At 58.6% G+C, this 25,191-nt stretch overlaps 1 protein-coding gene across 1 annotated transcript in view; it reads right to left on the bottom strand.

Moving 5' to 3' along the window:
- Nucleotides 1-25,191, bottom strand: part of CMIP (c-Maf inducing protein) — a 220,650-nt gene that overhangs the window by 18,213 nt on the left and 177,246 nt on the right. Inside the window, exons 5-10 of the mRNA XM_051847041.2 lie at nucleotides 22,150-22,191; nucleotides 18,281-18,343; nucleotides 14,753-14,833; nucleotides 10,125-10,228; nucleotides 8,303-8,407; nucleotides 3,449-3,802 (exon numbers count right to left, since the gene is read on the bottom strand). Coding sequence (XP_051703001.1) covers nucleotides 3,449-3,802; nucleotides 8,303-8,407; nucleotides 10,125-10,228; nucleotides 14,753-14,833; nucleotides 18,281-18,343; nucleotides 22,150-22,191 — 749 coding nt within the window. The remainder of the gene's footprint in view (nucleotides 1-3,448; nucleotides 3,803-8,302; nucleotides 8,408-10,124; nucleotides 10,229-14,752; nucleotides 14,834-18,280; nucleotides 18,344-22,149; nucleotides 22,192-25,191) is intronic.

Here is a 25,191-nt window from a genome sequence, read left to right as displayed (position 1 = left end):
CACACCAGCAGCTCCTGTGGGCTCCAGTCCCCTGGCCTCCCGTCACACGACCCGCTGCGCCACTTGGGTGATGCTTCTCCACCTCAACCACACCCTGTGTTTAGAAGCTTTCCTTTCCTTCCCCTTCCCCCTTCCCCCTTCCTCCCCTCTCCTCCCCTCCCCTCCCCTCCCCTCTCCTCTCCTCTCCTCCCCTCTCCTCCCCTTTCCTCTCCTCTCCTTTTCTCTCCTCTCCTCCCCTTTTCTCTCCTCCCCTTTCCTCCCCTCCCCTCCCCTCCCTTCCCCTCTCCTCCTCTCCTCTCCTCTCCTCCCCTCCCCTCCCCTCCCCTCTCCTCTCCTCTCCTTTCCTAAGGCTCCAGGGAACTTCAGTGGTGTAGACTACTTTCTAAGGCGTCCGATTCTAATGGTGCCAGGGCCTCCCTCTGGGAACACCTGGCCACACTCCAGGAACTGTGCCTTTGAGACACTGCCCTCTGCCCTGCACTGGCCACAGGGTGGGCTGAGCCGACCTGTGCCCCCTGGCGGCAGCAGCACGCCCTCCAGAGCATGGGATGGACCAAGCTGGGCCAGGCCTCCATGACCTCCCTAGCCCCCCCAGCCCTCTGAGACTCTGCACAACATCATCTGCTTCTCTCGCCTTTATGCACAACCCCTACTTGGAGAGCCCCTCAGTAGTGCAAACGGCAGTTCACTCCGAGCAAGGACCAGCGGCTGAGCCCGCCTGGGACATCTTCCACATCCTCGGGTTCTCACAGTGCTCCTCCGAGGAAGGCGGCCATGATAGAGGCAAGGAAACCGAGGCTCGGCGCAGCCCAGCGCGCCGCCCACAGGGACACAGAGGAGCCACACGGTCACATTCCCCCAGTGTGCAGACGCAGGCTTCTCACACACCAATGCACCTGAACGCTGCTGTTGCCTTTTTTTCCTCTCTCAAAGCTCTCTATCAACGATGCACGCCTCTCTCAACACTATCTTTAAAAAGAGCAAACACCGTGCACCTGTAAACGGAGGTGATGCCCTCTCTCCAGGAGTCCACCTCCTGGAGGTGTCTGCTCTGGGCGGGGGGGGGGGGGGGGGCTCACAGCCACGCCCCCTCCACCTCCCAGCATGGGAGCTGAGGCTCCGAGGGGTCATGCAGGCCCGGAACCCAGGGTGGCTGCCTCTGGACCTGGGCTTCCCCCCTGTCACATTTGAGGACTTTAGAGCTCTGGCCTGTTTGGATCCAGCATGTCTGAGGCCCCCAACGAGCCAGTGACCTAAGCAACCATCTGGGTTAGACAGGAATGTTAGAAAAACAAAGTTATTAGGCCCAGATTGTGTTCTGAGCTCTCCCGGTGCAAAAGAGGCTTCCGGAAGTCTACATCCTAGCTGGTGGAGAACTCAGCTGGGCGTGAGCTGCTGCTCTGAGCAGGAGGCTGCTGACCCCTGCCCCAGCAGGACCACCTCCCTGGGGGCCCTGGTCCCCCCACCCCCAGCCCCTGGCAGCTGGGCTGTGCGGGCAGGCAGGAGGTCTGGAAGCAGATCAGCGAGAACAGGGCCTTCATTCATGAGTGTGTTTATGAAGAAGGAAAAAATATGTGTGTCAATTGCATGATGAAACTGAAACCCCCAGCGCTTAATGAGAAATATGAGTCAGGACCCAAGACAGCAGAGGCCTGGGAGTTCTCGGTGTTTGCAGAAAACAGCTGGAGCCGGGGGCCGAGGAGCAGGGCAGGGCCCGTCCTGGTGGGTTGCTGTCCCTCCCATAGTGGGGAGGCCCTCTCCAAAATCCTGGGGTAGTGTGAGACCTGTGCGCTCCGTCCTCTGTCCCTCTGAGGGCCAGGGAGCGGCCGAATGTGGTGATGCCCTCACCTGGCCTCAGCTGCTGCTGGCAGCATGGGCCGAGGCTAGTGCTATCCCTGGGGCAGCCGTGCCCTTCCCTCTCCAGGGCCCACAAGGAAGCTGGCTGGGATGCTGCCTGCTCCGTGTCCTCCTTCTAACCACAGGGAGCCGCAGTGCAATGGCAGGATGCAGGTGCATGCGTGCATGGGCGTGCCCACCTTCCCCGACACCACAGGCTCTGTTGTGAGCATGGGGCACCCCGAGTACTTCCCGGCTGCTGTCACTGGCTCACTTGGCCCCAGAAGCTCCCTTCTACCCCTCGCCACGAGCAAAGCCCAGCAGCAAAATGGCCACGAAAGTGGACATTGCTACCCACCGCAGCCGTGTGGTGACCACCACACAGGGACTAAGCAATCCCCCCACCTCCACCCAGCACACCCTGCCGCCACCCCAGGGCTGGGCTTCCAAGCCACCTCCCCCAGACAAAGCCCCTGGTTTTCCACAGGCTCTGGTGGAGTGAAACGTAACGGCACAGCTCTATCCCAGTCCATCTGAGAAGTCCAGCAACCACCACCGGCCACATCTGGACACAGAACTTCTGGCACTGGGTCTCCCCAGAGTGGGCTGAGCTCTGCTCAGCAGGGAGGGAAAGGAGGCACTGTGAGGGTCCCTAGACCTCGCTCATTCGTGGAAGCTAAAACTCTGCATGGGCATGGGGAGCAGCCTACAAAACCCTCAACTTGGGGCGGTAGAGAGTGAATGATGCAGCCACATAACTGAGACTCAGGGAGGGCCAGGGCCAGGCCTCAGCACCCGGAAGAAGCGGCCTTGCCCAGGGCCCACCCGTGACCTGTCTCCTCGCTCCCTCTCCACAACTTTTCGGCCAGTCCAAGTCACACCCCTGGATCCCAGCACACCCCAGAGGGGCAGTTTTCCAATTAGATAATCCCCTTAGGGAATGCTTCCACATGTGTGCACACAGATACCTGTGCATACATGCTCCACCGTCAGTAGACACACACACAATTCCCCACACCAACCCACACGTGCATGTATGGCTCACATAATGCAGAAACACATATGCTGTCTCACAGGCACATGTGCATAAATGCAAAAAGAAACACACGCCCCAAATCCTGTGCATACACGGTCACACACACAAATACATGCCCACACTTATGCATGTCTCACACAGACACCAAAACATAAATACAGGTTTCTTCTGAGAGATCCACCCACAGGCCTGTGTCCAGCATCCCTGCGCTCCTGAACACTCTGGAAGTTGTGGGTAGACACCTGTGTATACACATGCTTGTTCCTGCACCCTACACACGTGCCCAGGTACCAAAGCATGCATGCACACAAATGACCATGCCATGTAGCCACACATGCATGCATGCATGCAACATAGGCTCACAGGGATGCAGGTGCACTCTCGTGTGCCCTTCCACACTCACACATGGGCTCACACCCCTGCATCCTGCACACACACGCTCACCGCCTTAGCTTCTGCACTTCCTCACACCCCAACTCAAGTGCGCACCTCCACACATGATCCTCATCCTGCCCACAAACACAGCTGCAAAGCTAAGCAGAGACGGGCGGTGGGCTCTTGGCGGGGGACACTCACAGCAGCTTGAGGATTTCCACGTAGCAGCCGAGTGTGCGGTCGGCCTGGGGGCCCAGCTCGATGCTCATGGTGCTGCAGGCGGGGCTGACCATGAGGCAGTCGATGAGGTTGGGCTCGCTGTCGTTGCCCGCGCTGGCCGTCAGCGCCGGCTTGGCAGTGCTGGTGCGTTCCACCTCCACGTGGATCTCGCTGGAGGCCACGACCACCGACTTGAGCCGCGCCTCGGACAGCGTGGCTTCCTGAGACACCAGGTCCGGGCTGGGGTGCAGAAGGCGCAGAGGTAAGGTGGGCTTCCGGTCACAGGGCTGCTGGCAGCCGTTCCGGATCTCCTTCAGGCTGGGGGAGTTGTCGCGGCTGCAGGAAGAGTGGGAGAGGGCCCGTGAGCACGGCACCGGCCCGCGACGCTGGCCAAGAGCTGCACCATGCACCGCCATACTGCCTCTCTGGGTTCCCGCCCCCTCCCTAGAGGTGAGGAAACAGAGGCCTGTCCTGGGTCTTGCAGACAGGAAAAGGCTGCCTGTCTGTAGAGCCCATGCTGCTGCCAGCACACTGTAGGAGCTCCGTATTTGGTGACCACGAGTGTCAATCTCTTGGCATCACCCCCACTGACTGTCTTCCGGACACACCCATGAGACCTACTAGGTGACTTCTAGTTGCTTCCTAGGGTCCCTCCACTGTTCTGCCCGGACCTTCATGTCACAGAGTCCCCTAGTGCCCAGGTCCACTTCCCTGGAGGGTGCAACAAGGCGTTAACTAAGAAGACTGGTTTATGTCGCTGGGCCCAAGACAGGATAATGAGGCCCCTTGCTGGCAGCACCTGTGGGGGCCTTGGCCTGGCTAAAGCCCTCCCCTAACCAAGGGGCTCCTGGGGTCGTGCAGGCTAAGGGGCAGCAAGGCTGGAACTGGTTGCCCCTGCAGGTTCCCGGGTGCTGACACAGCCCAAGTGCTATCACATGGATTCTCCCAGGGGTTAATGACCTTCCCATGAGAGGAGGGGGCTGGGATGTCTCTTAACTGCAAAGCCTAGGCTCCTTCCCATGAGGGCAACTTCCAAGATGCTTACTCATGGTCTTTCATTTCTTCTTCTGGTCCCTAAATCCTTCTAAACCAGAGCTTCCCACCCCTGACGGACACCAGGATCCCCTGGGGGCACTTCTAGTCACACTGAAGCCAAATCAGATCAGAATTTCCGGGGTGGGGCTGGACCTGAGCAGTCTTTAGGGCTCTCCCGTGCGAGGTCAAGGTCGAGAGCCACTGCTCTGAGCACAGTCGCATGATTACAAACAGCTGTTGCTCCAGCCCCCGCTGAATGTGCCACAGGCAGGCGCCCTGTGCCTGCAGAGATGCGGACACTCCCAGGGACCGGCCTGAGCCTCGTCTCTGGCACTTTGCAGAGCTCAGATGAGATGCATTCGTGAGGGTCCGCACTGATCTGGCGCAGGTCATGAGCCGAGCAGAGCAGAGCCCACCAAGGGTGCTTAATAAACGTTAAACTTCGCTGGCGTAAAGAAACGACCCACTGGCTACGATCCGAGAAGGCTATGGCTGATGGGAAATTGTGTGTGGTCCGGGGGAGGGGCAGCCTGACTGTCTCCTCTGGTTCAGATCTCATTTGCTCCCCAAGTTCTCAACACTCCACTTGCCTTTGTTTGCCTGTGCTGGGATTTAGGAACGGGCTCTTACAAGGCTGTTTGGCTCCGATGGGTGATTTTCCAGAGAGCCATGCTAACCTGGGTCAAGCTGTCTGTTCTCTGTAGTGTGAGTACATCCTGTGCCCACCGGAGCACCAGGGACAGCCTGGGGGACGTCACGGCCTTTATCCTGCGGGGACTGGGCGGTGGGGGCGTGAGGGACCTGGACCGGGAAACATCCTGGCAGCAGATGACACACCGGAGGAGCTCGTGGCATCAGCCGGGCCGGCTGGAGTCGGGGCCGGGGCTGTGCTGTCCTCGCCAGGCTTCCACCTAGCACCTCACTGCAGCTGCCACCTGGTAGCTGCCCCCCCAAGCCACGGCAGGCTTGCCCCCAGCCCATGCTCCACCAAACAGCAACAGGGGGAGCCTGGAACTGAAATCGCATCCTGTCCCTCTTGTACCTAAAACCCACTGCAGACTCTCCTATGTTTGCCAAATAAACAAACAAAAATCCACCACTGAAACACAGGTGCAGCCCTGCTCTGCAAAGTGTGGTCCCCAGCAGGTGGCATCGGTGGGGAGCCGTCGGGATCTGTTGAATCCAAACCTGCAGATCAGCACTGCCCCCAGGAATCTCAGGCAGACGGCCCGGCCCTCTCAAGCCCTCTGCTCTGGCCACACTCAGCTTCGTTCAGATCCTCCCCTGGGAGGGCCCTCAGCTTTGGCAAGTAGCAGAATCACCTGTGCAGTCGGCAAAGAATGCAGATTCCTGGGCCCTGGCTCAGAAGCACCGCATCCAGGAATCTGCATTTCTGAGGCCGGTCGGTATTCAGGCACCAGAGACAAAAATCTTGTGACTGGCGGTAACTCCAGCCGTCCCTGCCAGGCCCGTGTGCGCCTTCTCTCTGCTTGGAGCGCTGTCTGCTGGTCTCACCTCCCTGAAGGAGCCTTCCCTAACACCCCCACCCCGCACCCCACATATTTTTCTCGTTTTCTTCTCCACGGAGCTGCAAGCTGCAGTGTGCCAGTAGACAGCTACCAACCACGTCTCCTGACTTTGAATGTCTGCCTGTGACCGAAGTCGGGCTACCAAGTCAGGGGGAGGTGGGCTTCCAAAGGTACGTAAGTGCTGAGCAGGCCGCGTCTCACTGTGGTGCCACTTGAATACAGTGACGCGCGTGACCTTGGGCTGGGGCATGGCAAGTGTTACAGGAACGCCAGTGCAAGAGCCCCGGGCCAGGGTGCTTCACGTGGGCGCCGTGGACGTTCTGGGTCTGGGAGTTCTCCGTGGTGGGCGGCGCCTGTTCAGAAGCTTCCCTGCCTCCTACCCCACTGGAGGCCAGCAGTGTTGTGTGGCGACCAAAACTGTCTCCGGTCATTGCCAAATCTCCTCTGGGAGGAACGCTGGCCGTGATGGAGACATGCTGATGCACAGCAAGATGACAAACGCTTCCAGGAACCAGGAGGCCTCTCGTGGCCCTCCCCCAAGGTGGCCGCTCTTCCGGCCTCTGTCACCACAGCTGGTTTGTCCAGGCCTGAGCTTCCCTTGTGAGGAAACACAACAGCACGTATCGGCTGGCCCTGTCCGCTCAGCAGCATGGGTGTGAGACGTGCTCGTGGTTTGCTGGTTGTCCCAGCTCACTCATTCCCGCTGCCACACACGGGTGCTGGGGCAGCGTCGTGGGGTCGGCCTATTTGTGTAGGGCTCCATTTGTGCGTCCCTCCCACGGTGCTGGGAGCAACCACAGAGCGAGCAGGAATGCTGGAGCTGGGGCTTCACAGTGTGCTTTTTAAAGCTCCTCCCCAGGGCACCCCAACACGCCACCAGGGCAGACTCCTGTGTCCTACATTCTGGGTCCCTTCTCGTCACCTGGATTAAAGTGCGCAGGAGCCGCTGACTCCACCGTGCCCTCCGCCCTTGGCCCTGGGAGGGCAGGGGCGGCCCGGCGGCTTCCCCTCTGCATCTGCAGCAGCCGGCACAGCCGGGTCTCCAGCTGGGAGCAGGCAGTAAGGCCAGGGCTGCCGCCCAGGCTGTGCCATGGAGTGCAGTTCCTAGCCTGGTCCCCTCTACCTCTGACTGATCCAGTCTCTCTGTCCTCTGCTCCCTGCTCCTGGTCCTGGTCCTGGGAAGCTGGCGCCAGGCCCTGGGGAAGGGTCTTGGAGCCTCACAGGAAAGGAGCCCGGCTGGGTGGGTGCCTGGTGTGTGTCTCTGTGTGTATTTTTGTCTCTGTATGTTTGTGTCTATCTGTGTGTGACCCAGATGCCACAGCAGAAAATTCTGGACAAACCACTGGCATCTGATCCCAGGAGTGGGCCTCGCCCAGTGAGGGGTGGGAGCTGGGAAGAGCCTATCCCAGTGTCGCAGCCTCAGGGGACAACTCCGAGTCACGGGGTGGGGGGTGGGGTTGTCCTGGGGAGCAGCAACAGCTCACCTGCTTACTAACTCACACCTTACTGCCTGTCTACCCGCCCTGTCTCCTCCGGGCTTCCTGGGAGCTCTGACTTCCCTGGTAAGCTTCTCCACCCCAATCCTGGGCTAGAGTTTGCTTTGGGGGGGCCCAAGCCCAGGCAGTGGCCCCGCCACGACCTCCTCTGGTCACGGCCTACCGACGTGACTGTTTAAACTGCGTTTCTCACCAAGCAGCATCACCTTGCGTGCCCACCTTGTGAGGGACCCCACCCATCCCCACCACGGAATTGAAGCTCCCAGAGGGCAGGAACTTGGGACTGTTCTTGCGGTACCACCAGCAACCGTGCCTGGCCACAGCCAGCTCAAAAGAGAAACACGCAAGCCATGGGCAAGATCCTGAGTTTGCAAAGGGCAAACTGTACCACCTGGCCCCTGTGCCCAACACCTTGGCAAAAGGCACATGTATATGCACGCACACACCCGCCCACACGCGTGTGCCCTCACACCTTCCACACACGCACACGTGGTATGCAGAGTCTCAAGTGCAGAACATACTCCCCCAGGAGAGAACCTTCAGCACGCGGCACAGCCTCCACAGCCTTGCAGTGCTGGCGTGGCTTCAGGGTTTGCTGCTCTAGCAACAGCCCTGGGCTCTGAGGCCCACATCACGGGGCCCAGGGCAGGTGGCAAACGCGTCACGAGGCTTGCCCAGCAGAAGCCGCTCCACTGCCCCAGCCCAGCCCTTGTGGCGGCTCGTCCCCACAGTGGGGGTGGTGGCACACCCTTCCCAGGCCCTCCAAGGTAGCTGACCTGTTGATGAACTCTTCGTAGCAGGAGTAGATGGCGGCCAGGCACACAGCCACCAGGTTGGGCAGGACCCGGGGGTGGGGGCAGTGCCCGGTGGGGCCGTGCATGCTGGAAAAGAGCAGAGGCGCCAGTGAGAAGGTCCCACGGGTGGGCGGGGCAGAGGGGCTGCCCCGGGCCTCTCACAGCTCAGAGGGGCCTCAGAGCTAGGGCTGTGCAACTATGACACCAGGGTCCCAGCTGTGCCACGTGCATGCAGCGGAGAACAAAGCTGCAGACCCAGTGTGCCTGGGCTCGAATCCAGCTGAGGGCTGGCAAGCTCGTGCCTCTCCAGCCTCAGTCGCCCAGGCTATACGGTGAGGTAACAGCCCCCCCCCCCCCCAGGGCCACTATCCTGGGACAGTCTGGTTTACATCTGGTGGTTCTGGGATAATTATTCACGACACCCCACTGTACTCTCCAACGTTCCTCGCTTTGGAACAAAAATTACTGTGGTCGTCGTAGCTCAGCACAGGGTCTGGGAGAGTCACTATGTTCTCACAGTGACCATCGTGGGGATCCCTGAGCCTGTTTTCCATCTGTAAAATGGGTTGGCTGTGAGTGCGGGGATAAGACCACAGTCCTGGAAAATTATCATTGTGGCTGCTGTTGCCAAGACGCCTCAGCTGACAAGGCTTTGCAGATCACAGTGGGTGCTCTGAACAGACCCGAAGTCCCCAGGGCCCTGGAGCAGGGCACACTGGGTCCACAAATACTTTGTGAGTTCTGGGTGGGGGTGGGAGCTCACTTTGGAAATCTGTAGCTTTGGAACTGGTTTAAACAGGTTAGTTTGATTTTCATAAAAAAACAAGAAGAGTAGGAGTGGCAGGCCACTCTCCCATGGCAGGCTCAGCCACGTTCTCAGCCTGTGGCCTGAGCCAGTCACATCCACACTGCCTGGACGAAGGGGGAACTACAGTTCTCGTTATGCAGATGAGGGAAATGATGCACAGAGCAAGAGGTTAACAGTGAAAGCAAAGCCAAAAAACAGCCCCAAGCCCAAGTGCCGGAAGCCACTCAGAACAAAAACATTTGGCTTCATGGGGTGGGCGCTTCGCACAAAAGTTAAGTTGCCCCTTGGGACACCCACGTCCTGTATCAGAGTGCCAGGTTCAAGCCCTGCTTCCCACCTAGCTCCCTGACAGTTCGCACCCTGGGAGGCAGCAGGTGATGGCTCAAGTACCTGGGCCTCTGCCACCCTCGTGGGAGACCTGGATTGAGTTCCAGGCTCCTGGCTTCGGCCTGGCCCAGCCCCAGCTACTGGGGGGTATTTGATGGGACTTCTCGGCCCTTCATATAGAAATGAAAATACATACTACCTTAAAAAGATCTGGCTTCCTCTTAGCCAAGCTTGGGGCAGCGTTGGCAGGGGCATAGTTGTTCAGAACCCCAGGGATAACTGGGAGCACCAGGGACAGAAGCCATCCCCTAACACCTGGCACCCAAGGGCTGCAGGCACTCATGGAAGTGCTGACATCTCCTATGGCCTTTACAGCATCTCAAGTTCCTACCCTGTAGCATGCTAGAGGCTTCCTCATATAACATCTCATTTAACTGCACAAAGCCCTCCGTGGATGGCTGAGGAACAGGGACCAGGGAGGTGCAGTGACAGGCCCAACGTCACACAGAAATCGAGTGGCTTGGGCCACACTGGGGCATCCAGTGGAGTCCCATAGCAGAGGAGACGCTGGGGCCTCTGGTCAGCCCTGCGGCCCTCGCTGGTGGCTGTGGGATGCAGAGGTAGGCTGGCGCCGGGCCAGGGCAGGGAGGCGTCCGGCAGGAGACTCACCTCTGAATAAACTTCTTCACCACCTCCATCCCCGCGTTGAGCTCGTTCAAGGCAAGGATGTACTCCTGAGTAAACAGCCTCAGTCGCGGGCACTTCCCAAAGTCCTGCAGGGAGAGCACAGGACAGCAGCTGGGCAGGTGCTGGCGGGGCCAGCGCAGTGGGCACGGGGCAGAGCTGCTGGCCACAGAGCACACCGAGCACGTGTCACTGCAATGAGCCGGCACCCTCACACCCTCGCTTCCACGCTGCAGGGGCTGTCCTGGGAGGCCAGCAATGGCCTTGCACAGGAGGTCCATGGACACCCCCAAGTGTCCTCGGGAGGGTCAAGGGCAGCCTCTCTTCTGTGTGACCACGAGGGGCCTGCAGACGTCCAGCCCAGCTCCGATAACCCTTCAGGGAGCTTGAAATTCTCACGAGGCCTCGTAGAGCTGCTGGGCCTCCTGCTTCCTGCAGGCTGCGGGGTGAGGCTGGAGGGGTCCTGGCATGGGGCCACCAACACTGGGGGGCAGGGGTACGCCCGAAGCAAAGGCAGTGCTGGGGGAACAAAGCCCCAGGGCCCGACACCACTGTGCTGAGAGGAGCTGTGGTCCTTTTCCTGAGTAACGCAGGGACAGGCGGGAGGGGCCTGGGGCAGGCTTCCCGGTGCATCCTCCCCTGCCGCCCGCCTGTGAGCTCCACCTGGACACATGAGCGTGTGAGGACTGCGGGCTTTCAAATGGCATGGGAGCTACAAAAAGGCAGAGGAGACAGAAAAGCTGGACAAGGGGTGTGTGCGAGAGGCGTGGCTTGAGAGGTGGGCAAGGCGGTAAGGGCACATGTGTAAGGACTTGGTGTGTGTGTGTGTGTGTGTGTGTGTGATGGAGTGGCTGGGCATGTGAGAGGCGTGGGGGAAGGTGGGTAGAACACACACACAACGGATTCTCTGAGAGCAGGGAGAAGGCAGGAGGTGGCCACAGCTGTGGGCGGGACAACTGGTCCACCCTAAGAAACTGGCAGCCCCCAGCAGCCCAGGGAGCTGCAACTTTGGCTGAGGCTCTTTTAAAGGACATGGGGACCCCCCATGCTACAGCTGAGTGACCGCACTGGAGACCAATATGTTCTCAGACCCGTCAATAGATGAGTGACACGGCTTGGGGAAGACAGGAGAGGTGGGCCCACGACCACCTCTCAGCACAGGTGCTGGGGACTTGCCCAGAGAGCAACAGGTGATGCAGGACACAGAGGCACGGCTGGGAAAGGACCCTTCCCTTGGGGCCAGCGGCACTCACTCGACCATCATGGTTAGGGCGGGGCCAGGGAGGGGCGGGGCCTGCCAGGCCTGGAGCTCAGCCCCCTTCCAAAGCCTGTACCTGTGCCTTCTGAGTACCAGGAGTGGCGAGGTGTGACCTGGTCTTTCCCACCTGTGTCTGGGAAGCTGGTGGGTTGACCAGCAAGACGACTGATCTGTCTCCCTACCCTCCCCTACGGTGGCCACCACGCCCCTGGCCTGGTCACTCAGGAGCTTTCTTTCTTTCTTTTTTTTTTTTTATTTATTTTATTTTATTTTTGACAGGCAGAGTGGACAGTGAGAGAGAGAGACAGAGAGAAAGGTCTTCCTTTGCCGCTGGTTCACCCTCCAATGGCCGCCGCTGCAGCCGGCGCACCGCGCTGATCCGATGGCAGGAGCCAGGATCCAGGTGCTTTTCCTGGTCTCCCATGGGGTGCAGGGCCCAAGCACCTGGGCCATCCTCCACTGCACTCCCTGGCCATAGCAGAGAGCTGGCCTGGAAGAGGGGCAACCAGGACAGAATCCGGCGCCCCGACCGGGACTAGAACCCGGTGTGCCGGCGCCGCAAGGTGGAGGATTAGCCTATTGAGCCACGGCGCCGGCCGACACTCAGGAGCTTTCTGGAGCCACTGCCCCAGGCTCCTTCACCCGCAGTGGAAGGCCTCGTGTTGCTCCCTGTGTGCCCGCGAGGGCTATGCCTTGCTGCAGAGGGCAGCAGAACCGCCACACGCGTGCACATGCCCCCACACACGTGCAGCACTGGGCTGCGACATCAGAAGACTGATAGTCCCGGTCTCCTGGGAAAAGGACGGAAAGCTGGGCGGTGGTCCCGGGAGGCCCCTGCTGCCACAGCTGGGGTTTTAAGAATCTAAGAAAACTGCTTCCACAGGGCTTTGTTAAAGGAAACACTGGTTACCTTTGCTAACATATTTCTGCATATTCAAGGTTGTTTCCTTGGAAATAAATACTACGGAGGAGTCTGGTCTTTGAGAAAGTCACACACGCTCCCCTGAGGACATCGGGGGTCCACGGGAGACCACAGCTGCATCTCCTGGCCTCCTCTGCCACAAAGACGTCCAACGAATGGCAGGTCGCCCCAGGGACACACGGTCACTCCGGAGGACACACCTGGAGGAGGCATCTGGATGGAATCTCCGGGAAACAAACGCCTGTGCCTCCGTGTCTGAAGCTCCACGCTGCTCCAGTGAGGAGCACGCTTGAGACTCTCTAGGCTTGGGATCGCTCCTCCACAAAATGGGGCACACAAGATACTTGCAAGAGATGCATTCAGAACAGGGGATGCCCCTCAAATTCCAGAGCACCACTGCAGGGTTTGATCTCATTTCTCGAATGTTCCTTGGAGCTGTCGCTGTCTACCCCAGCACGCACACGGCTGGCAAGAGGAGAGGCATGCTGGCTAGCCACTGACTCAGCCTCCCTGTATCAACAGAAAGGCCCAGCTCCACCACAGGGCCATCAGCCCACAGCCGGTCTCTACACCCTAGGGGACTTCTGCCAAAGTCAGGGAGTGCCCCTCCCAGCGACTATTAGAGCCCCAAGGAAGGCAGACCCCCCACTCCCCACCCCAGATGTCTTTGCTTTCTTGGAGGAAGAATCACATGGGGCATCCCTATTTCATCTTTAGAAAACAAGAAATGAGTTTACTCCAAGGCTAGGAGGCTTGCAAATCGCTCCTGGGGGAGAATGGGAAATAGAATCCATCATGGCGCCAGTGGTAGTGGCTGCCTGGATCGCTGTGTGGATGGATAGACAGCTCTGTAGGAAGAATGCTGTAGTTGATTACTGATGTCTGCCAAGAGCATGGGATGGGGAGAGAAGGGCAGGTGTCCCAAACTTCCGCTCCTCATGGGGGAAGGGGTGCAGGGTTATAGCATTCTTCAGGGCACAGTATGGAGATGGGGAAGCCACATCACAGGTGACAAGGTTTGCAGGTCATGGTCACTTTGGGGCTTGTCATGTGCCCTGGTGACTTTAAGTCTGTGTTGGGGGCTGGCTCAGGCCCACATGCAGATGGGAATGGGCCCTGGTCTCACATGCCTGTTCCCTGCTCCCCTCATGGGTACTCACAGCCACCTGTCAGACCCCACAGGACCTGCCCAGCCTTTCTGGGTCTAGGCTCCCGCTGTGGCAGGACATTCCGGGCTGGCTCTCGGGAAAATGGCCTCCCACACTCAGCATCACACTGCTCCAGGAAGGTGACAATGAGTACCCGTGAGTACGTGCTGGTTATGCGGAGTCCCAGCTGTGGCCCCTGTGGCCAGTCAGTGGAGCTTGCTCAGCCTCAGTTTCCCCGTGGAGAAAACAGTATTCACAGTTCTCCTCGGTGTGAGGAGAAAGCATGGAACTCCACGAACTGCATGTACCCAGCCGACTGGAGCTGCTGTAACTGAATTCTGTCTGCCTGCTCTTGCAAAGCTAGCTTCCCCCAGAGTCCTTCACTGTCCAAGGATCCCACCCAGGATCCCACCCGGCATTTGGCCACCAGGCTTCTTCAGGCCCCTTGGGGCTGGGGCATTTTCTCAGACTTCCCTGTTTTTGATGAGCAGGGCTACTCTGAGGTGTACTTTTTTTTTTTTTTAATTTATTTACTTATTTATTTGAAAGGCAGAGTTACAGAGAAACAGAGGCAGAGACGGAGAAAGATCCTCCCACTTCCTAAATGGCCACAATGGCTGGGGCTGAGCCAGGCTGAAATCAGGAGCCCAGAGCTTCCTCCAGGTCTCCCATGTGAGTGCAGGGGCCCAAACACTTAGGTCATCTTCCACTACTTTCCCAGGCCATCAGCAGGGAGCTGAATCAGAAGTAGAGCAGCCAGGACCTGAACCAGTGTCCATGTGGCATGTTGGCACTGCAGGTGGCAGCATAAGACGCCACACCCCAATGCTGGCCGCTGCTTGGGTGTTTTGTAGACCATCCCTCTGCTGGGATATGTCCACTGGCTTTCTCAGGATTAAACTGGAGTTGTGGGTTACCAGGAGGAAGACCCTGAATGCCACATTTATCACGTGGCTCATCACGGTGAGGCGACTGTGGCCACCTGGCTGGCATGTGTCTGTCAGGTCACTCCCCGGGCAGCTCATCTCGGCTGCTCCTCTGCACTGTGCTCCTTGGGCAGCAGCTGCGGTACACAGCCCACACTGCAGGAACCACAAGTCCCACTCCATGCCCAGAGGCCGAGGATCCAGACAGGCTGGGACTCTGCACGAGACCCAGCTGCCCTCCCCCAGCCACCGGCCTTTGCCATGCTGACCTACTGCGGGTGTGGCTGCATCAAACTCCCCAGACCCCAACTCACTCCACGCAGGAGGGTGAGGCGCAGTGGCCGGGCGCCAGCACTCACCATGTTGTGCTTGAGGATTCTCTGGACCACGGGGGTGAACACCTCGATGACCACCATGGACCGGGGCCGCTCCCTGCAGTGCTGGAGAGAGAGGGGAGGTCAGGGTGGGTCAGTGGCTTCCAGCAGGGCTGGGGACAACGCTGAGCTTGCTGGCAGCTGGGGCAGGGGGCTGGGCTCCTTGACGAATATAGTTACAAAGCTTTTAAAAAACAGACCGATTTATAGAGCAGTTGCAAGTCCATAGCAATGGAGAGAGGAAGGGAGAGATTTTCTGTGTGTGCCCTGCCCCACCTCCCCAACACAGCAACAGGACGTCTGCCACACTCAGGGACTGCCACCCAGAGTCCACGGGGGATGTCAGCATTCCCTCGTACTGGACAGACTTGTAACGGCATGTGTCTGCCCCTGCAGTGTCACAGGGAGTGGCTTCAGCTCCGCCTGCCACCCCTCTTCCCTCAACCCTTGGCAGCCACTGACCCTTGTTCAATTTATTTCTTCATTTAACCCTCAACAAAAGTATTTATTATCATTTTATTTGCAGAGACAGAGAGAGAAAGAGGCACGGAGATGGTATATCCACTAGTTCACTCCTCAAATGCTTACAACAGCCAGGTCTGGACCAGGCCAAAGTGAGGAGCTGAGAACCCCATCTGAGTCTCTCAAGTGGGTGGCAGTGACCCAAGAACTTGAGCCATCACCTTCTACTGCCCAGGATGCACATCGGCAGGAAGCTGGATTGGGAGCAGAGCTGGGATTTGCAGCAGGCACTCTGATGTGGGATGTTTGTGTCCCAAGGAGAGCTCAAACCACTGTGCCAAAAACATGCACCCATATTTTACTTACTTGAAAGGTAGTGAGACAAAGAAAGAGACAGACAGAATGATCTCCCATCTGCTGGTTCACGCCACAAATTCCAGCCAAAGCTGAGGCTGGGCCAGGCCAAAGCAGGAGCCGTGGGCTCCAGGGGGGTCTCCCATGTGAGTGGCAGGGATCCAGGTACTCGGGCCGTCACACGCTGCCTCCCAGGGTGTGCATCAGCAGGCAGTGCAGTCAGAAGCAGCGCTGGCCATGGAACCAGGCACTTCGACAGGGAATGCAGACACCCCACCCACGCGGCTTCCTGCCCGCTGTGCTGAATGCCTGTCCCAACCACTGATCCTGTTCTGTCTCCACAGCTTTGTCTTTTCCCAGAGGTCCCGCCGTGGGAACCACACGGAAGGCAGCCTTCTCAGTCTAGCTTTTTTTCAGCAACAGGCGATGAAGGCGCCTCCTTGTCTTGAAAGATTGTTTCTTTTGAATGTGGAATCGCGTTTCATTACCCATTCACCTAAGGACAGAGATCTGGGCTGTGAATAAGGTGCTACAAACATCTGTGTGGGCTGGCGCTGTGGCACAGCGGCTTAGGCCGCCACCTGCAACACTGGAATCTTGTGCAAACGCCAGTTTGCTGGCTGCTCTACTTCCCATCCAGCTCCCTGCTACTGTGCCTGGGAAACCAGCAAGAAGATGGCCCAACTACCTGGATCCCTGCCACCCATGTGGGAGACCTGGATAGAATTCCAGGCTCCTGGCTTTGGTATGGCCCAGCCCTGGTTGTTGTGCCTATCTGCGGAGTGAATCAATGGATAGCAGATCTCTCTCGCTCGCTCGCTAACTGCCTTTCAAATAAATAAACCTAAAAAAGAAATCCGTGTGCAGGTTTCTGGGTAGATATAAGTTTGTAACTCAATTGGGTAAATACACAAAAGTACCACATTGTGGAGGGAACAGGGGGAAGAGGGGGAATAAAACAGTGGACAGGGTGGGCTATTTCACTCGCTTTTGTTAGGATCTGAAAGTTGAAGACAGTTTGCAATGGTTCACATGGGTGTCCGGTCTGACAATCCCTATCTGATTTACGATGATACATGCAGAATCGAAACGCAGCAGGCCTGGTCTGGCCGGCCTCCAATACCCAGCCTGAAAGTCCCCCGTGGCTGACAATGCCGTCTCTGACTGTCTGCGGCAGCCTGCAGGCTGAATTCAGCCTGGGTGTGCAAGGACCCACACCCTGCACTGTCACACACACATTTATTACTTGCACGGCCCCTGCAGTGGGCCTGGGATGTCAGGGGTCAGGACTTTCCCAGGGAGACCCAGGTAAATAAGCGTTGTTCACATCTTGAGATTCCAGGCCCCCACAGGGAAGGCTGCCCGGTGTGCCCAGACAGCTGTCCCCAGGTGGGTCCAGAGGGAAAACGGGCTGCACACTCACAGCCCTTGACACCCACGGAGAGCCCAGCACGGACAGTTCCTTCACCTCACCCTTTCTGAAACTGCTGCCAGGACCCCTGGCCCACTGTTCCAGAACACAAGTCTGAAAATCACAAGGCGGAACCCTAAGCTGAGAGGAGGGCCCGGGCAGGTCTGGGCTACGCTGGATGGAACCCTGATGTCCTGCCCTCAGGAGCCCCAAGTCCGGGATTATCTGACTCTGGCTGCCGGGGTGGGACTTTCCTCAACGCTGGGACACAGAGGCTCCTGGTGTGTGTACACTGCACACACCACTAGGAAGGGGTCGGGGCTCCCGGCACTGAAATGTACCCCAGGTGCTCAAGCCAGTGGGTGTATGGGCTGCTGAAAGAGTCTCTTGATGCAGACAGGACCAGAGAAGCCAACAGGATCCTGTGTCTCCTTCAGAGCTCCTGTCTCCTGACCTGCACACGGCTGCAGCTGGGGTGCGGAGGGCCAGGCATCCAGTCTGTACCGTCCAAGTGAGCTCTGCCGCCCACGAGCTCGAGTCGCTGGTGGACATGGCCTGCACCTTCCAGAGGACACTGAGCTACCAAGAAGCTGGGGCCTCACGTTCTCTTGCCCACGGGAGCCAGGTGGGAACAAGGCCAGGGAAGGGAATTAGGGGAAGAGGAATGGGGGGAGGGGCAGATGTAGGCTATGTGTCTTTCCAAGAATGTCAAATTAGGACAGGTAAAAACCCACACAACAAAGAACTAAACAGATTTGCTGCCTTAGGCCTCGGTCTGCTGAGATGCACCTGGGAATGGGGGCTCCTGGGGTGCCCTGGGTGTGGACGGGGTGCAGCCTGCTGTGCGGTCAGTGCTGGGTCCCTGGCAGCTAACGTTCAACTCTGCGCTCCCCCACGCTAACCTGGCCCGGCTTCCCAGCCTCCCCTGGTCAGGGAAAGCCCCATGGCTGGGCCCCGGCTGGGCCCCCACTGGGCCAGCCGGTGCTGGAGCAGCCTGGGCTAATAATAACCTAGCCTGACGTCAGAAACCCAGGAACCTGCTGCAAATGGCCTCGAAGAACAGCCACAAAGTCATTCCACAATCAAGTGGGGACCCTGGCACCCTGGATCTTTCTTAGCCTATATCTGCTAACGGGTGGCAGAGGGGGCCTGTGGTCCAGGGAGTGGATGCCCATTGTGCCCCCAGCCTGTGCCTGGGACCCTGATCTAGGGTGGTGGGGGCTGGGTTTCCCGCTGTGTGTGCACAGAGAGGCCACTGAGAACGGCCCCACTGCAGCAGTGCGTACCTTGCAGAAGAATTCACAGAGATCCGGCGGTGGATGGTTGTTCTCCAGCAACGGGGCGATCGCCTAAGACACAAGGAGCAAGTGTCAGAAGAAGCACGCGGCAGGGCCAGGGAAGGGAGCTGGGGCTGTGTCAGGGAGGGCTGGCCCTCGGGAAAACCCGGCCTTGCTGCAGGCCAAGGAGTCCACGGTGGAGCTGATCAAAGTTCCGGGCTGCCCACAAGGCAGACACCCACAAGAACGCATTTAACTCCGGGGGTCTCTGGACGTGGGGACATCCCTCCAGCTGCCCTCAGATCAGCAGCGCTGACAGGGAGAGTCCCAGGGGGCAAGGGCACAGCTGGCCCTGAAGACCTGGGAGTTCTGTATCATGGGAGCCAAGTGCCCGCAGAGCAAATACAACAAGCACCCCTGCCTGCAGCTGTCCTACACCTTTCCCCTTGCTGTGCCCCCCAGCCACGCCGTCAGCAGCCGTTCACCCAGGATGTGCGCGGCAGTCCGCATTCTGAGCAACCTAGAGACGCTTGAAAGGGCGGCCATGTGCGAACGCGACAGCGTTTTCTATCAAGGACCTGAGCGACTGCAAGTTCTGGTATCTGCAGGGAGGGGACACACCCCCCACGGTAATAAGGGACATGTGCACAGGTAGACGGGCAGAGGCCTGGCGCAAATCCTGGTCTCGTCATCTACGAGTGGGCTGGCCAGGGTAGCGAGTCACCTCATCTCTCCTAACCCTGCCCCCACCACACACACACCTGGGCTGGCCAGGGTAGCGAGTCACCTCATCTCTCCTAACCCTGCCTCACACACACACACCTGGCAAAGGGTCTGCAGGGTCACAGTGAGGGGGATGTGACGGGCCTTTGTGATGGAGGCCGTCCCAGGCCCTGCAGGACATGGAGCAGTAGCTCTGGCCTCTGCTGGCCAGGTGCCAGGAGCGCCCTTGCCCTCTGTGACCGTCCACAATGTCTCCTGCCCTTCCCAGCAGGCTAAGGGAGAGCAGGACCAGTGCTCCTTGGATCCTTCCTCTCCGGGCCTTTCTAGGCCAGCCGGGTGAAGGCATGGTGGACACCATGAAGAGGGGATGCCAGTGCAGCGGTGCATGGGGCACAGCTCCAGGCAAAGTGAAGCCTTGTACACTGAGCACTGCTCCCCAGAGCCGCACCCAGGCTGCCTGCAGAGCTGCACTGTGCAACGGGGCAGCCTCAGGTGCCAGCTACAATTTTAACCAACACGAAACAGATTTTACAAAGAAAATGAAGCCCGCAGTTGCTCAGTCGCCCCAATCCCCCTTGCTCCCCACGTGCATGGGGGGTGCACCTACTGGGCTGCCGGGCACAGACCGGACACGGCCAACCTGGGAAGTGGGCAGCATGGCGGAGGAGCTGGGGGTGGTCCTCTAACGTCACACTTGGCCATTCTCTGTTCAAACACAAGCCATGCCAGTCACAGGGCTCCTGGCTCCCGCAAGGGGTGAGCCTGCCATCCTCACATCCCATGGCCACACGGACCAACAACCCAACAGCCACGCAGGAAACGGGACTCAGCAACAGCGTGCACACACAGTCGCGCTCTGCGCAGGGCTGACGGCTCCATGTGGTGTCATCCTCACCATGTGTGGGGAGTGGGCATCGATGCCCACCTCCCCTCCAAAGGGGAAACTGAGGCCCCAGAGAGGGGCTCAGCTGCTCAAGGTCGCAGTCAGAGTGTGGCAGAGCCAGGACTGGGACTCGTGCGTGGCTCCAGAGCTCTGGCTGTCCGCACGGCCAGGACACTGAGTGGCTGTGCAGTGCCACAACTACAGCTGAGGAGAAACAGGGCGATGGAAGAAGCAAAACCCCCAGGAAGCAGCCGGGCCCGGGCTGCTGTGCGGCTCTGCCGGAGCCTCACCCCGGCCCACGTGGGCCTTCTGCTTCCCTTTCCCCCGCCTGTGCAGTGAAGCGGCTCATGCCCGCCTCCCCGAGCTACCAGGCAACCTGGCGTGGACACAGTAAACACAGGAAGAGGGCAGGGCACAGGAGTGACAGGGGGATGGGGTAGCCCCTCCCTGGCTACTGGGCACTACCTGGGTGGGCTGGCTCCGCCACCCAGACTGGACTCTGGGACCAGGTGTGGGGGAGGGGGGATCTAAGGCAAGCATAGAGCCCAGGGTGCAGCCCTTTTAATCCCTGCATGGCAGGACCCCCTTTGAAAGGGGAATGAGTCTCCAGACAGAGGGGTGGGATGAAATGGGCACCCACGGTGGGTGTCAAGGTTGTCCCGGGGACTTCATGGCTCTCGCCTCATTTCAGCTCCTGGGGAGGTGAAGAGGCAACTACTCGTGTGTACAGATGAAATCACCAAGCCCGCCTTGCTCACAGAGTGAGGACAATTTTTAATGGTAAGTAATAAAAAGAGCTCACTTGTTTTGGTGGAATCTCTCACAGACAGGCATGCTGGGGGCACGAGCTCACGTCAAACCCCACCCCGCAAGAGGCAGACTGCTACATTCACTTCACACATGAGGGCGCTGAGGCTTGACCTGCTCAAGTCAGCCGAAACACGGGCACCTGGAGCCACGTGGAAAGAACGGACGGAACAGTGCTGCTCCGGCCTGGGAGACTTTGCCTGCAGGGACTATGTGGCCTGGAGACTGCTTGGCCCCAGAGGGGTGCTGCTGGCCCCCAGCGAGCCAAGGACACACATACCGCAACACCTCAGAGAAAGCACAGGACAGCCTCACCAGCGCCTAGGGTGAGAAGCCTGCACCAGACACACCCAAGGAGATGGGAAGAATCTTCTACACCTATGGTCAACTGAAAAAGCCGACGCAGAACCATGAGTGTGAAAACCAAAATCGCAAACCACAGCCATGTCCCAGAGGCTCTGCCACCACCCGGAAACCGGAAGGGGCTGGGCAGGGAGCTGGGCCGGGCGAAATCTCCCTGCACGGGATCTGACCTAGGTCCTGGCCAACTTCAGGCTGTTTCAAACAAAATGACGAGTCCTCCTGTCACTCGCCAAGATCAAGGCTAACAGGAGTGATGCCAGCCCAGAACCTGAACCCACGAGCAGCTTTAAGTCCCAGTGCTTCCCCATCACGCTGAGACCCTGCAGTGAGTGGGACCTAGGCTGAGGTGCAGACGGGGTCTCCCCGGGATGCCTGCTCCCCATTCTGCCACCTGGCAAACACCTACTGGCCCTTCCGAGCCCAGCTCGGCCGGCACTGCCCCTGCCGAGCGCTGAGGCTCATCACCTTATCTCGGAGGGGATCACGTCTGCCTGCCGACAAACAGAGGGAAGACCCAGAGCTGTCGGGGTCACCTGCCGGGTCCAACACGCTGCCCAGGGCCTGGCGCCCCAGCGAGGCGCGTTCCAGTTGTCAAATCACCCCGAAAGGTGCTTTGCCCAGAAGATGCTGACGTCACAGCCGACTCTCAGCAAACATCAGCTCACGTTCTGCATCGTGGGGAAGTAAACCCAGGTTCTATCTGTGCATTAATTAGCAGACAAGTCCTGGAGCAAAAGGGAGACCGTTTGCCTGTGCCTCTGTGCACGCAACATGGTCTCGACCGTTCCCTGCCTCCAGCTTCCTGTGGCAGACCCAGGAAGGGAAGATGATGAAGACCCACTTGCCACAGACCTCAGACACGGGCAACTGCAGCCTGCCACCCACCCCCACCCCCGGGGTCAGTTCGGGCTCTGAAACATGCAAAAGCAGAGAGCAAACAGTGGCCGGATGGAAAAGACAGAACTGAGCGAGCACCAGTGCCCATAGGTTACACCTGTGCTTCCTCAAGGGCCTCCCGTTGGGGAAGGGTGTGGCCCCAGGGAGGGGCAGGGAGGGGCCCCAGGGAGGGGCAGGGAGGGGCGGGGGAGCACCAGGCACTTACCACAATGATGTTTTCATGCTCCTGGGTGGTCAGATTTGTGTTCTAAAGGGGGCAAGGGAGAAGGAGGAGGAAACCAAAGAAAACACAATTCAGAAGGGCAGCACTTTGCTTCCAAGGTTCCCATGATCCAGTCGTCTCCAGCCCACAGTACCCAGTGTGGTCAGCACAGCCCTTGTCCCTGTTCCACCACCTGGGAGCGAGGAGACCTGGGATGAGGCGGCTGGGACAGGGTTGGGCCCTGGTCACAGCAAAGCTGCCTCGACTCCACACCAGGTGAGCCTTTTAGGAGCGGTGTGCACATGATGTCAGAGGCTCCCAAACTAGGTTCCCCAGGGAACACTGGTATTCCATGAGCCGGTGCAAAGCGTTTCCGCTAAATTTAAATTCTACTACTTGGCTCACAAATCCAAAACCAGGCCGAGAAGTCAATGCTTCCTTCTCCCTCCAGTCTGGGATTTTCTGAAACAACTGGCCCTTGCTACCCACCATCCTGTGGCTATGTGAATGAGGAAATGGATAAACAAGGGATGGTGGGAAAACTCAAAACGGCACTGTTTTCTTTTCTGCTGGTTTCTGGTATTTTGATGTCTGTTTTGATAGACACAGGCTTTCACTGGTGGCAACTTGCACTTCCTAACAGAGCCGCACTTGCTGCTTGTGCAGCGACAGCTCACTGTAACAGCACTGGCAAGATTGACTCTTCTAGAAAGAGCCTTGGCTGCCACCACTGCAACAGGTTCACGGAAGGCACAGGTGGCTAACGTGGTCACATCAGCTAAGGCCAAAGAAAAGCTTGTGAGAAGCCAGCATTGTGGCGCAGTGGGTTAAGCCACTGTCTGCAGAGACAGCATCCCATGTGAGTGCTAGTTTGAGTCCTGGCTGCTCCACTTCTGATCCAGCTCCCTGCTAATGCACCTTGGAAAGCAGCGGAAGACGGCCCAAGTGCTTGGGTCCCTGCCACCCATGCAGAAAACCTGGACAGAGTTCCAGGCTCCTGCTTCAGCCTGGACTAGCCCTGGCTGTTGTGGCCATTTGGGGAGTGAAGTAGTAGATGGAAGATCTATCTCTCTTTCTGTCTCTCTGTAACTCTTTCAAACAAATAAATAAAAGAGAGAGAGAGAGAACAGCTCGTGAGCCACAAGTGGCTCCCCGAAGGGTATGGGTGGGGTCAGCCCCAGGGCCAGTGTCTGGACAATTTAAGATCTGAATGAGGACTGACCCACGCCACCAAGGGTCACGTGCAAAATGCTTCTTGGACTCTAACACCCGCCCCTTTCGCGGACACTGGTGGAATGTGAACACCTGGACCAGGGACGAGGAAAGCTGACTTCGGCTTTTCCTTGTGACTCTGGCACCGACTAAGGTTCTGTTGTCTCACACCCGAGCCCTCTGCACTGTGACAGCTTCTCCTACCGCCCCACTGGCTGACAGGTGACCCGAGACACACAGGACTCAGTCGCTCACCTGGTACATGGGTAAGAGTGACACAATGGAGTCTGAACACCTGTCCATCCTGAGTCCAAAGCCTTTGTCTCCGCCCACCCAGCTGTGCACTTGCACCTGGGAGCAGCGCCGTACCTCAGGCTGCCATGTGCAGCTCTGCAGGGACCAGCCCATGCTCGCCCCACCCACGTGTTCTCCCAGGAAGTCTCCGGCGCCCAGCCACAGGGCAGCCTTCTGCAGGGAAAACCCTTCCCCCACCGGGGTGCAGCATGCTCCCCACAGCTCCTGCACTGGAGAGGAGGCTCAGAACTCGCTCTAAGACCCACGCTGTACTCTCAGCTCTGCAAAGGCCTGGAGGTCAGGCACGGCCAGCCTTGCCCTGCCAGAGGACACAGTGTGCTTTCTCAGGACCGGTCCTCCCCTGCTTCCAGAACCTGCCACCTGCCCGGTGCTTGTCATGTCTGGAGCCCCTCTGGAGATGGCCCTGGAAACCAGGTGAGGCAAGACATGGGGAGGGGCTCCAGCTCTGGGCATTCCAAACAAACACGGGCAGCACACTGGGAGGCCGTCTCGCTTTTCCAGCCTCTGGAGGCCTGGCTGAGTATGAGGAAGGCGGGGTGGGGGCCCAGATCACAACCCTTTCCTGTGACAAGGAGGAACATGGCGTCTATCAAAGGCTCTCACAAAGGCCACACAACTCCTACGTTTTTGAGCATCTGATTCCCAAGCCTGTAAAACAGGCAGTGGTAGCTCAGCCCTGATTTGCAAATGAAAACCGGGTTCAGCCAAGGCCAAGGAGCGCAGAGGGCGGGGCCAGGTGTCTGATCCCTCGGAATCTCTCTCTTAGACAGTTTCCTCTCTCCACCTGCCAGACATCTGGCCTGATCCAGGTTTAGGTCACATCTATGTCACATCTGTGTGCACCTCACAACAGGGCAGGCCTGGGTGTGGGGCCCAGCCCACCACATATCTGAATGGTCCTGGACAAGCTATTAAACTACATACATTATTACACTTGCCTGTGAGGCTCCTGGGAGGACTTTTTGCAGGTCTGGGGGCTCATCCAAGTGATTGCTGCTTGGAAAGGCAAAAAGCTGAGGCAGCCTGCTTGGGTGGGAGTCCCAGTGCTGGCCCAGCCACATGCCAGCTCTCAGCAGCAGAAGGGGGCAGTAACACTGAGCCCTGGCCTGCACACAGTAGGTGCACAGCACAGGGGAGCTTCTTCCATTTGCTTCCTTTTAATGTCTTTAGCTCCACGTCCTTGAGTTTGCCGTCAGCTGACTTTAAGATCCTCGAGATCCATCTACTGCCCTGGCCACTGTCCTGATTAGTGATGGTTTAGTGGTGGCCCAGCCTGGCGGGTGGACAACATGGTCTCCAAACGAAAGAGGTAGGAGCCCCAGGGTGGAGTTCCCAGCCCACTGCAGCCCGCTCACAGGAGCCAGACAGGTCCCTGGGCATCTCTGGCCCCTGCTTCCTCAGGCGTGAAGATGGCCGTGCGTGGATCCTGGCACCTCCGGTCTCCCTCTTCTCTGGATGAGAATCTGAGGCCTGAGGCTGGACGCCAGGCACTTGGCTCTGCAACTCCCAGGTTTTGAC

The sequence above is a fragment of the Oryctolagus cuniculus genome, chromosome 18 (assembly GCF_964237555.1).
Source record: "Oryctolagus cuniculus chromosome 18, mOryCun1.1, whole genome shotgun sequence".
In the NCBI taxonomy this organism is placed as follows: Eukaryota; Metazoa; Chordata; class Mammalia; order Lagomorpha; family Leporidae; genus Oryctolagus; species Oryctolagus cuniculus.
Note: the sequence above shows the minus strand (reverse complement) of the source record. Positions and strands in the feature narration are given on the sequence as shown.